The sequence below is a fragment of the Galeopterus variegatus genome, unplaced genomic scaffold (genome assembly GCF_000696425.1).
Source record: "Galeopterus variegatus unplaced genomic scaffold, G_variegatus-3.0.2 Scaffold334, whole genome shotgun sequence".
In the NCBI taxonomy this organism is placed as follows: domain Eukaryota; kingdom Metazoa; phylum Chordata; class Mammalia; order Dermoptera; family Cynocephalidae; genus Galeopterus; species Galeopterus variegatus.
In genome coordinates this window covers 215413-228350 of record NW_007726445.1, presented here as the reverse complement: position 1 = coordinate 228350, position 12938 = coordinate 215413, and the positions used below count along the sequence as shown (strand labels likewise).

Below are 12938 nucleotides of genomic sequence, written 5' to 3'. Positions count from 1 at the left end.
CATCTTAAAGAGGCAGATTAATTATGCAGGAGAAAGTATCATCTTACAAATACTGTTATTTTTATCCATCTTTGGAAAGGAAATGTAGAAAAAGAAAGTGGTTTTTTTTTTTTTTTTTGTCTTTTGTCTTTTTCCGTGTCCGGCAACGGATCGCAACCCTCAGTGTTGCCCCCGTACCGGACCGGGGACCGGCAACGGGATTGCAACCCTCGGTGTTGCTCCCGCGCCTCGCTCAGCCAGTGAGCGGGAACCGGTCTGCATGTGGGATCCGAACCCTCGGGCGGGAGCGCCGCCACGCTTCCCAAGCGGCGCACTTATCCAGTGCGCCACCGGGCCGGCCCTTACCGGTCATCTTTTTAAAAAATAAAAAAAAATTTTTTTTAAAAAGGCTGGGTTTTGGTACAAGATGGTGGAACATATATAAAAGTGAACTTTGTGAATTGAGAGGTGGCTGGATAGCAACTCTGTGGATTATCCGCCAGCATATTTCTACTCAAAGTCTGGCTTCCCATAGTGCTTTCCCTCCTAATTGTGTGTGTATTTAGATGAATCACAGTTTGTTTTCTGTTGTCTGTTTCTATCAACTAGAGCAGATATAATTAGGAATGTACTTCTAAAAATAATGCATTCCCAAAACAAAGAAAAATGGCTTTAGGATTGCCTAACAATTGAATTATCTGCTTTTTTAGAAATGGCCATCGTCATTGTCAGAATATTTATTGGGCTCTGTGTTCTAGCACTGGAGCTCTAGAATTGTAGCGAGTCAGTAGTTTCTTTGCCTTTGATCCCTCCCCAGGTTTGGGTGGAGGGGAAAACCCCTAAGAGTTGGAATCCCCACCCTGATTCCTAGAGGGGTCAGTGTGCTTCTGCTTTAATTTTGTACCACAGAGTAGAATGGCATCCTGTTCTGAGCAGTGACATGATTGCTAGTAAATTTGAAGGGAACCACAAAAGAGAGGAAGCATCTATTTTCTTGCTTTTTTAGACTGTCTGAGAGTGAACTTTCAACTGTTTCCAGGGAGAATGGGGAGGGAGGGTCTCTCTTTTTTCTGATCTCCCTCATGGTATAATGTTTCCAGTATGTCTCAAGCTCCTCCCTTTCCTTCTTTGCCCTTTGCCCTTTGCGTTTGAATTTTCCAGCAAGCCTTGCCATGCTATTTTTTTCCCCGTGTGTGTGTGGTTCCGTTATCCCCACTAGACCAGAGTGTTTCTAAGGGCAAGACTTACTGGCTTCTTCCTCTGGGTCTCCCCACAGATCTCTGCACACAGAAGTTATCAAAACCTGGTGTTGACCGACTGACCGACCTCTGCTTGTTCTGGCTTGGTTATTTTTCATCACAGGTCTACCTATTGCCCAGGAACACAGAGGTAGCTTTCTGACCATATACGCTTACTGTGTGCTGAGTCTGGTAGGAAAATAGGATTGGGAAGACCCAAAGTCTGCCTTCCAGAGCTTCATCATCTACAGACAAGTTAACACACCTAAAAGGAAGGTTAAAAAACACTAGTTAGGGGCTGGCCCGTGGCTCACTCGGAGAGTGCGGTGCTGATAACACCAAGGCCCCGGGTTCGGATCCCATATAGGGATGGCCGGTTCGCTCACTGGCTGAGCGTGGTGCTGACAACACCAAGTCAAGGGTTAAGATCCCCTTACCGGTCATCTTTTTAAAAAAAAAAAAAAAAAAAAAAAAAACACTAGTTAGAGGGGCCGGCCCGTGGCTTACTCGGGAGAGTGCAGTGCTGATAACACCACGGCCACAGGTTCGGATCCTATATAGGGATGGCCAGTTAGCTCACTGGCTGAGCGTGGTGCTGACAACACCAAGTCAAGGGTTAAGATCCCCTTACCGGTCATCTTTTTAAAAAAAAAAAAAAAAAAAAAAAAAACACTAGTTAGAGGGGCCGGCCCGTGGCTTACTCGGGAGAGTGCAGTGCTGATAACACCACGGCCACAGGTTCGGATCCTATATAGGGATGGCCAGTTAGCTCACTGGCTGAGCGTGGTGCTGACAACACCAAGCCAAGGGTTAAAAAAAACTAGTTAGGGTAATGAAAAGACTGGGGTCATTATAGCTGGGTGTCATTAGGAAAGACCCTTTGAGGCCTAGGATATGAAGCACTGGTCAAGAGCATCCCAGGCAAGGACTGTGACTCTTTTACCCTAGGGAGCATTTATTGTATCCTTTCTTTTCTTTGGCCCTGTTCTTCCCTTTGAAGGCAGAAGTCTTCTTACTCATCCCATCCCAATTTGGAGAGGGGATGAGATAAAAATAGTGCCAAAGATTGGAGGAGTTTAGAACATGTAGTTCCTAGTCTGATAGGCCTTTGCAGCTCCTGGTTATTCTTCTCCCAAGGAGGGACCAGTCATTCTAAAAGGCTAAAAGCAGGAGTTGTGGCCCAAGAAGTCAGAACTTCCTCTTAAGCTGTGGGTAGGTTTCACGGTTGCATTTGGTCAGAGGTATGTCCCTACCAGGTTTTCCCCAAGAAAGAATTCATATTGTATCTGTAAGGAATCTCCAAGAAATGAGCCTTGAGCCATTTCTAATTTTTTTTCCCTTAAATCATCATGTCATATACAAGTGCCTTTTTGTCGCTGAGTATTTGGAACCTAGCTTGTTCAATAATTCCTTACTGAGGTGGGTCTTTGGGGATTTTGTAAGTGTGTTCCTTTCCTGAAGACAGTGGAATTTAGTCCTTCAAGGCCACTGACTTTCCATAAAGGAGCAGTATTTACTAGACACTTTTTACCAGACTATATTCACCTGGCTGAGGGAGGGGAAATGGAGAGGTTAGAGGAACTTGAGTCCCTAACTTCAATCTCCAGCTTTGGGTATATACTGGGAAACAGGAAGTCCCCCTTTCTCCCCACCATCTGCTCCTGCTGTCATGGAAGCCATGGTCAGGTAGTTCTAGCACTAGAAAAATTAGTTCAGGAGCTCCTAGAGATGGTAAATATTTACTCAGCTTTCTGAGGTGCTGCAATGGTGGACTTACTCTGAACAGAGCTATTCTGTCAGCAGTTGTTGGCAACTGCACTTATTTATTTTATTTTTTTTTTAAAAAGATGACCGGTAAGGGGATGTCAACCCTTGGCTTGGTGTTGTCAGCACCACGCTCAGCCAGTGAGCAAACCGGCCATCCCTATATGGGATCCGAACCCGTGGCCTTGGTGTTATCAGCACCGCACTCTACCGAGTGAGCCACGGGCCGGCCTGGCAACTGCACTTACGATTCTATCCTTTCTAAGGGCCTCCAGAGATTGAAGGAAGAAGAGTACTCTTACTTGACTGCAGGGATCTGGCCTCCTGTGGCCCACTTTGAGGGGACACAATCCTTCTGTCATGATTGTCATCCTTCTGACATGATCCTTCTGTATGATTTGTAATTAGTTCTCCCATTCCTGTTTGGAAAAGTAACTTCTATAGTTCAAGAAGAGTAGTATCTTCTATGTTTCTGTTGTCTTGAAAGGACTGGTTCTGACATTGCTTTCCTCATTGTGTTTATCAACCCAGCCAAATTCTGGACTCTCTCACTTTCTATATCCTTAGCTGGGCCTCCCTGTTCCATGAGGCAGCTTTTCTCCTTGACTGGGCAGTGACCTATGAAATTGACTTGGGCCTGTAATAGGAGCTTAGAATATTGAGGAGGGGCCTAGAGAAACTGTGTTCAGCCCAAGGTCTCTTAGTGTTAGAACAAAGCCAGAGACTCCATCAGCCAAGAGGGCCGCGTGCCACCTTTGCAGGATCTTGGTACAGGGTCCATTAGTAAGGCTTCTCTTCTCTCCTATTTTTCCTCTCTGTCCTAGAAGGCAGAATTTTACAGAGGGTAAGTAGGAGAGGAAGCTTTTTAGCCTGGTCAGGCACTTATCCATGTCCTGTGGTAGGGTGTTTGTTTTCAGGAATCCTTAAGGACATGCCATTAGAGGTAGTGTCAGAGTGAGATGGGAGCAGTCTGGTCCTCATAGACTTAGTTGTACAGTTGCTGTGCTTCTCCCAAGTTGAATAGACTCTAATTTAACTAAGGCTGTATGCCAGGTGCTTTCACATATGTTATCTTGCTTAATCCTTAGAGCAGCCTTGTGATATAGGCATTATCTCTGTTTTTGAGATAAGAAAACCAGAGTTTAGAGAGGCCAAGTAAGTTACCTAAGATTAGCCTAAGGCTAGCAAGCAATGGAGGGTTCCTTCTATGCTGTGCTTGTTCAGTTTGCTCATTAGATAGCTGCTGTTTAACTTTTCTTGCCTCTCCTCTCCATTGATTCACCAAAGATTTATTCCCTTGATAGGAAGCAATATCTAGAATTTTAGGATGCTACTCTACTGCTTGTTTACCATCTCCCTCTACTCTGAAACTGCTTGCTAATCTACACTGGGTACAGGGTTCCCTCCAGAACTCCTAGCAAGAACAGTCTGTACTTAGCAGCTGGAGTAATTGATCCTCCAGTCGTTGATAACTATTTTGGGTAGAGAGGGTTAAGATTTATTTATATTTTTTATTTTTTTTAAAGATGACCAGTAAGGTGATCTTAACCCTTGGCTTGGTGTTGTCAACACCACACTCAGCCAGTGAGGAAACCGGCCATCCCTATATAGGATCCGAACCCATGGCCTTAGTGTTATCAGCACCGCACTCTCCTGAGTGAGCCATGGGCCGGCCCAGAGAGGGTTAAGATTTAAAAAGAGAAATAAACATGAAGAAAACAAACGAAGCACCAAGGTCAAGGGTATGGGTCCCCATATCGGCCAGCTGCTAAAAAAAAAAAAAAAGAAGAAAATGAGAAAAAAAAAAAGATTTAAAGAGACAAAATCCAGCCTGAGGTATTTTCTTCCCTCCCCTTATATAGGAGCTGGAGTAGGTAATAATGGATTTCAGTGCTTGTGGGAAGGGTGGGTTGTGAGAGTCACAGCTCAGCTTTCATGTGATCTCACAGCTCCTTTTCACAAGTACGTAGGTGCTATTTATTAAAGCTGAGCCTGCTGATCTGACCTAATTTGGGGGATAGTCACATTTGATGTTGGGTGGTAAAATTGTAATACCTTCAAACTCAAGTGACTTTGGGCTTATTTTAGGTCGAAGTTTTGTAGCTAAGGGAGCTCCTTGCCTTAACACTCAATTCTACACTGTGCCACCTTATGCTCTTACACAGGATAGATGTAGACAACCTCAGGATGATGGTCAAAGAAACATAATTGTCTTCCATTCTTAGACCTCTTTCCCATTGTCCTTATTTGTCAGTTTCTCGAAATGCTGTAGTAGAACCACTTCTCATCAGGATGTTTTGTGATGACCTCTAAGATAAGGTGGAAGTAAACCAGCCTACCTTTGTCCCTGTTTTGCCAGCATCATTATTACTGGTAATTGGTTTTCCTTAAAGTTTTTGGGGGCTGCCCGGATAGCTCAGTTGGTTGGAGCACGGTGTTGATAACACCAAGGTCAAGGGTTTGGATCCCCTTACTGACCAACCGCAAAAAAATGCAAAACAGTATTTGGGTTAATCCTCAAGGTAAAGTTTTAAAGGACTCAAGAAATAGTTTAGGTGGTGATAACATAGAGGCCCACTGACTTTTTTTTTTTTAAAAGATGACCGGCAAGGGGATCTTAACACTTGACTTGGTGTTGTCAGCACCACACTCACCCAGTGAGCTAACCGGCCATCCTTATATGGGATCCGAACCCGGGGCCTTGGTGTTATCAGCACCACACTCTCCCGAGTGAGCCACGGGCCGGCCCGAGGCCCACTGACTTTTAATATGAAATACATTATGTTAATATTTTATCAATATTTGTTCAACTCAGGAATCAAACAAAGTCCACATCTTGTATTTGGTTGATATATCTCTTTAATTTTTTTTTGTTTGTTTGTTTGGTGGCAGGCTGGTATGGGGATTCAATTTAATTTTTTAATAACTGTATTTTAAAATAATTTCAAACTTCAAGAAAAATTATAATACATAGAACTTTCATATACTCTTCACCCAGATTCACTGATTATTAATATTTGCCACAGTTGCTTTGTCATTATCTTTGTATGCACATGTTATTTTAACTTTTTGAAAGTAAGTTGTAGCCATGATGCCCCTTTAAATTTAAATATTTCATTGTGTATTTTCTAACAAGGGTCTTCTCTCATATAACCACTGTTCATTTATCAAGATTGGATCAGGCCTGGCTGGTTACTCAGTTGATTAGAGCACAGCCTTATAATATCAAAGTCCTGGGTTTGGAGCCCCTTACCAGCCAGCCACCAAAACAAACACAAAAACACATTGAGTCATTTAACATTGATATGTTATTGTTAGCTAATTTATAGTGAATATTCAGATTTTACCAGTTGTCCCAATAGTGTTCTTTATAGCAGTCCAGGATTATACCTTGCATTTAGGTGTCATGTCTCTTTATTATTCTTTAATCTGGAACAGATTCTTAGTCTGTCTCTCTTTCATGACCTTAAACATTTTTGATAGACCAGTTTTTTGTAGAATATCTCTCAATTTGGATTGTCTGGAATTTTTTCATGATTAGACTGAGATTATGCATTTTTGACAAGAAATCCATAAAAGTGATGTTATATCCTTTTCAGTGCATCATATCAGAGTCATATAGGGTCAGTTTGTCCTATTATTGGTGATATTAACTTTGGTCACTTGGTTAAGGTGGTGTCTTCCAAGTTTTCCTACAGTTATTATTTTCCTTTTGCAATTGATAAGTATCTTGAATCTATGTAAATATCCTCTCTCTCCTGAAAATTTGACCTACTGGTTTTAGCATCCATTGATGCTATTTGCCTGAATCAATCATTACTCTCATCATTCCTTCTATATTTATTGGTTGGCATTCTACTGTAAGGAAGAGCTTTACTTTCTCCTTTATTTATTATGTATGTATATATCAGCATGGACTCACAGATTCTTATTTTATTCAATGTGTTAAAATCTTAAGTTTTTTAATATACTGGTTCCCCTTGTTTTTTTCCTTGCAATTTATGTGTTAAAGAAACCAGGTTACCTATCATGGTTTCCACATTCTAGATTTTGCTGATTATATCCTCATGGTGACTTTACTAGTAACCTGGTAGTTAGATCTAGAGGCATGATCGGCCTTGAATTATTTTAAGCTTTTTGTGGCTAGAGCACTTCATAGGTGGACTCATGACACACTTTTCATTATTTTCACCCCTTCCCAGAGGTTGGAAAGGTGTATGAGCATTGTGACCTCTATGACTGCTGGTGTCTCAGAGAGAGAGGCCAATGACGCCCTCAATGCCTACGTAAGTAGAATGCTCTCTGTATAGCTATTTCTGTTTTTGTGAAGATGGAAAGACTGAGTGGCTAGGAACTAGGGTACTGAAGTTCATGTTTTGGCTCCCCCAACCAGGTTTCCCAGCTTCTCTCTTTTAGACCTTAGGTGTCTTTAATTAAGAACTTTTTTTTTTTTTTTTTTTTTTTAAAAGATGACTGGTAAGGGGATCTTAACCCTTGACTTGGTGTTGTCAGCATCACGCTCTCCCAAGTGAGCTAACCGGTCATCCCTATATAGGGATCTGAACCCATGGCCTTGGTGTTATCAAAACTACACTCTCCTGAGTGAGCCACGGGCCGGCCCATAAATAACAACTTTTTAAAAAACTCACAGTTCTGTAGTGATTTTTTTCTTTACAAATCATTCTCACATATTTTATCTTTTACCTTTCTTATCGATCTTTGTAGTTGAAATGATTTTAAGTAGTTAGTACATGTAAAGGATTTAGAGTAATCTCTGGCACATAGTGAATGTTCAATCAATAAGCATTATCTGCTTATTATAGTATTTTTTTTCTCACCACCCTCCGTAGTATATTATTCTTATTTTGTCTTCCCTTTACAAATTTCAGAGGTTCAATGATTTGCCCACAGTTAAGACTGGTAGCTTGCTCTACCTAAGGTTGTTAAGATCTAATAAAGGTCGTGGAATAGGATTTTTTGTTTTTGTTTTTTCTGTTTTATTTATTTTTTATTTTTTTGCAGCTGACTGGTACGGGGATCCAAACCCTTGACCTTGTGTTTTTTCCATTTTTTAATTAATTAATTAATTTTGGCAACTGGCCAGTACTTTTTCCATTTTAAACTTTTAAAAAATTTTCTGGGGCCGGCCCAGTGGCGCACTGGATAAGTGCGCTGCTTGGGAAGCGCGGCGGCGCTCCCGCCCAAGGGTTCGGATACCACATACAGACCGGTTCCCGCTCACTGGCTGGGCGAGGCGTGGGAGCGACGCCGAGGGTTGTGGTCCCGTTGCCGGTCCCCGGTCCGGTGCGGGGGCAACACTGAGGGTTGCGATCCGTTGCCGGACACGGAAAAAGACAAAAGACAAAAAAAAAAAAAAAAAAAAATTTCTGCACCTGGCCTGCATCAAGCCTTAGAGAAAGCGATGAGTGTTTATCCCTTCCCTCCATCTGTCTTCTAAAACAGATGCCTCATCCCTTTTTTCTTTTTTTTCCCCACAGACAAACCAAGTTGCAGTCATCTCTTTTAAGAGAAAGAAATCGTCAGTTATAAGAGTTGATGATTCCCCTTTGCTTGTTACTCAGGAGTCCCAAGTTTTCTGGGAGAAACTGTGCTCGAGAACTTTCTACCTGTGAGTGACAACTAATTTTTTCCCTTCCTCACATTCCAGGTATGCAAAGGTCCCCCCCAGCATGAGGAAGTCTGCCTGGGCCTCTTTACCCTTGTCCTAACTGAATCTGCTCAAGCCCAGAAGGTAAGATGCTCTGGTCTGGACCAATAAACCCTTCTCAGAGCTGGTCTGGGCCCACAAACCCTTTGACCAGAGCTGGATCACCTTGTTCTACAAATATAGTTACAACTCCCTTTTTACCTCAATGAATTGGTCATTCTCTTTCTAAAGTCCTTTAACTGTCACCAGATCCCAAAGCTCAAAGGCAAGAAAAGGCAGTTGTGAGAGAGAAAAATTAGAAAAAGTTTAAAATTTTACATTTATGAGGTAAGGCTGATAGGGCTGTGATTTAATTCAGGGAATAGAAGAGAACAACTGTAAACAAGTCCATGAGCATTCTTATCCAGAAGAGTATGACCTGTAGTTTGCAGGTTCTGCCATTGGCAGGTGAATAGAAAGCAGCTTAAAATTGCAGCAAGTGGGATTTAGATTACATAACTTAATATTACATGACTTATGCAGCAGTAATGTAGTGATTAAGAGAACACTGGAGGGGCCGGCCCATAGCTTACTTGGGAGAGTGTGGTGCTGACAACACCAAGTCAAGGGTTAAGATCCCCTTACCGGTCATCTTTTTTTTTTTTTTTTTTTTTTTAAAAGATGACTGGTAAGGGGATCTTAACCCTTGACTTGGTGCTGTCAGCACCACGCTCACCCAGTGAGCAAACCGGCCATCCCTGTATGGGATCCGAACCCATGGCCTTGGTGTTTTCAGCACCGCACTCTACCGAGTGAGCCACGGGCCGGCCCATACTGGTCATCTTTTAAAGAAAAAAAGAACATTGGAGTCAGGCTTCTGAGGGATACTGTATGAAAACTAGTCTGGGGTTCTTCACAAACAGACAAACAGAAAAGTCTCCTTTACGTGTAATGGTTTAAGCAGGGTTCTTTCTTTCTTTTTTTTTTTTTTTTTTGGTTTTTTTTAGTTTTTTTTAATGTTAAAAAATCGTAAACTATGGGGAATACACAGGATATACACATAGTTTAACAAAAATGATAAAGCAAATCAAGCAGGGTTTTTTCTTGAGGTGAGGGACTACGCCGGATGATCTCTTTGGATTCTGTTCTTTCTATAATAAAATAGCAAAGTTTTGTCTTCTGCCTTTCCAGATTTTCCCTTTCCAGCAATTCTGTGTCCTTCGAGTCTTGGTGTGATGGTTTAAAGTATGTGTCTGGTATCTGGCATCAACTGTATGACATTAATAAGAAAAGAGCTTGGAGTGGGAAAATTCAGTATTCTCATTGGCTCTTCCCTGAACAAGGGTGTATGGAAGGAAATAAATATGCTCTGTGCCCAGCTTTCTGTTAGGCTTTATCCAGACAAGATCTCATTTGATTTTACTAAAAACCATATGAGGTTGGTGGCTTTATCCCCTCCTCCCAAACCAATCCCAGTTTACCTGTGAGGTAACTTGGAGGTCAGAAATGTTGTTTGTTTAAGGAGAACCAAAGGAAGCTCATTCCCAGGGAGAAGGTCATGATGCCCATGGTCCCCTGGCATAGCTTAAATTAACCTCAGGGGAAGGATTTATGGACATGGGAACCTGATGTGTTTGTACTTCTCTAGTGCCAGCTGGAATAGGGTCTGGGGTAAGGATGGGCAATGGGGCAGCAAGTATTTACAAATCCTTGGTTTTTCAGAGAGACCAGGCCATTTTGGCCTGGGACCTTGTTGAGTTAAATTGCCATTTCATTTTCATACTGAATTTATTATCAAGGTCCTTGAAGACAAATGAATGTCTCCAATTTGAGGGTGTTAAACAATGAAATAATCTAATCCAGCTCATCAATTTTAAAGAAATTGTTGGCACAGATGGGGGTGGAGGGGTTGGGGTTAAGGTTTAATTTTCTCCTGTATGGGTTTTATAAATACAATTAAAATCTCATTTAGTCACCTCAGTACAAATTAATCTTACCTGCTGGAAAGCTTTGTTTGTTTGTCTCAAGTGGGATCTATATTAGCCAGGGTACATCAGTATACCTCACTGAAGGGGACAGGGGTGTGTGGTATTTCTAGCTCTTTACTTGTCCTGGCATTGAGAGGCCACAGGGCTCGGCATTGTAAGTGCTTATTATGTCATGAATTTGACCATCCAGACAACAGCAAGGGACTAGAGCATCTCCTCTTTTTTTCCTCATGATAGCCCTATAAGGGAGGCCCAGGCCCTCTGGGGAGGTGAAACATCTTGCCTTGGGTCTCATAACTGGTTGACAGCTGCACCAGGATTCAAGTTCACATGCTAAAGGTTTCCAAGTAAATCCCTTACCTGTGAGCCTTGTAGGCTGAGCTCCTAGGTCAGATCTCTTCAGGCAAAGGCAGTAGAGACAGAGAATTAGGAGGACATAGTTTTAGGTGAGTGAGGAATTATCAGGCAGTGACTCATTGAGAGACTTTGAACCAGGTCAGAATATGGTGGAATAATTAGTGGTGTATCTCCCTAGAGCTTTGATCCTTCTCCCTAAAAGGGTGATTATCTTGTGACATACTTCCGTGGAAGTTTTAGGCATGAGTTACTGATGAGGACTGATGCCTAATGCATTTAGGCTTCAGCCTAAAACAAGGAGACTGTTTTCTACAGGTTTATTTGGGGTTAATTCTATCTCTGGAACAGAATCCTCAGGGTAGATTTGAGATTGACTTGTTCCTGAATCTCCACAGGCTGAGAGATGGGGATGGTAGAGAAAGTGGTGGTGGAAACTGAGTCTTGAACACATTAGAAATCTGCTCTGGGAAAGCAGGAGCTGAGGAGTCTCTGTCAGTACTGGCAGGCAGGTTCAAGTAGTTAGGGCCAGCTCTCTGAGAGGGTGGAATTAGGGTGGATTAAACAGGTGAACAAGGAAACTTAGTTAAGGAGAAAGCAGGTCAGGTCAGCAGTTCTTACGAATGTTTATGTTCTTTGAGTTTATTTCCTATTTAGTGTCTAAAATAAACAGTTAGGAGCAGGCCTGGCTGGAGAACTATGGTGAGGAGGGAGGCTAAGCTGGAAGCCAAAGCTTCTGTGCAGACTGTAGCAGTCAATAGATAAAGGTAATAGAAAAGGGTCTAATACCAATGCCAAGATCTCTCTTCATCAAAGGCTCAAGGAACCAGGCCCAGGCAGTTCTTGGTCTAGGTGCTTTTTCTATCAGGCAGCTCCAGAAAGAAGGTTGGGGGCTGTGAGGGCCTGGGCTAGAACATCACTACTCTCAACATGGTCAGGATAGATGTGCTACCTTGGCACCATCCTGTCACCTTACTTTTCTTTTGAGACTCTGCATCTCTTCTCTGTTCCCCACTGAATTTTTTCCCCATCTGCTTCTCTTCCAAGCCAGTCAGCAAACTGGCACAGAGGTTAGTAAGACAATGGCCAGCATCAGGGATATTATACTGTTGGTACCCAGCTGTGATGTGTTTCTAGCACTTATGGTTGATAAAGTTTTCAGGTGGAGCACAGAACTAGGTAGACAATATCTGCTGTCTTCATTGGACCCTATATTTCCTGAGAGACTTGCCCTCCTTCCCTATCCTGGGTCTGTAATGTATTTCTGGGATTTCTGCTTTCATATGAACAGAAAAGGTTTCTGTCTGGTTAGTAGGATCTCTTATCTTTGGCCTGACACAGATTTCCTTCTGCCTCTACCTCCCTCATCCTCTCTGCCAATTCTGTGACTTACCTCTGGGGGAGGCCTCAGGGCTTTACTACCGACATTTGCTGACCAGCATATTGGCAGTAGTTCACTGGGCTGTCTGTCATTTGGATTTTACAGCCACTGCCCAGGTGGAGTCAGAGGATAGATTCTCCTTTGGGTAATAAAAGTTTGTGGCACATGGGGGATCTCTGTTGGTCTTTCATCAGATCAATTAGTTTGTCTTAAGGACAACGGAGGCAGGAAGAAGAGACGATAGCTAATCTCTTTGAAGTCCCTAGTGACGCTAAGGCCAGAGAGCAGCTGATCTTGAGGGGTACATCTCTTTTGCATGCTTAGGATGAAAGAGTTAAGAAATGTAGTAGCCTTAACGCCATCCCAAACTCTTATCTGCATCCCCAGCAGCCTCTTCTCCTTTTAGTTATTTCTAATGTTGGCATAAGAGGAGGTTAAACATGGAATCTAGAATTGGACTGCCTGGATTTGAATCCTGGTTCTTCCTCTAATCTCTTACATGACCTGGGATGAATTTCTTTAAATTCTCTATCCTGTTTCTTTTTTTTTTTTTTTTTTTTTTTTTTTTTTTTTTTTTTTTTTTTTTT

General features: G+C 42.3%; 1 protein-coding gene across 2 annotated transcripts in view; it reads left to right on the top strand.

Annotated features, from left to right (window-relative positions):
- Positions 1-12938, top strand: part of INTS3 (integrator complex subunit 3) — a 41188-nt gene that overhangs the window by 2459 nt on the left and 25791 nt on the right. For both annotated transcript variants that reach the window (XM_008567610.1, XM_008567611.1), the window contains exons 2-3: positions 7184-7267; positions 8650-8733. In XM_008567610.1, coding sequence (XP_008565832.1) covers positions 7184-7267; positions 8650-8733 — 168 coding nt within the window. The remainder of the gene's footprint in view (positions 1-7183; positions 7268-8649; positions 8734-12938) is intronic.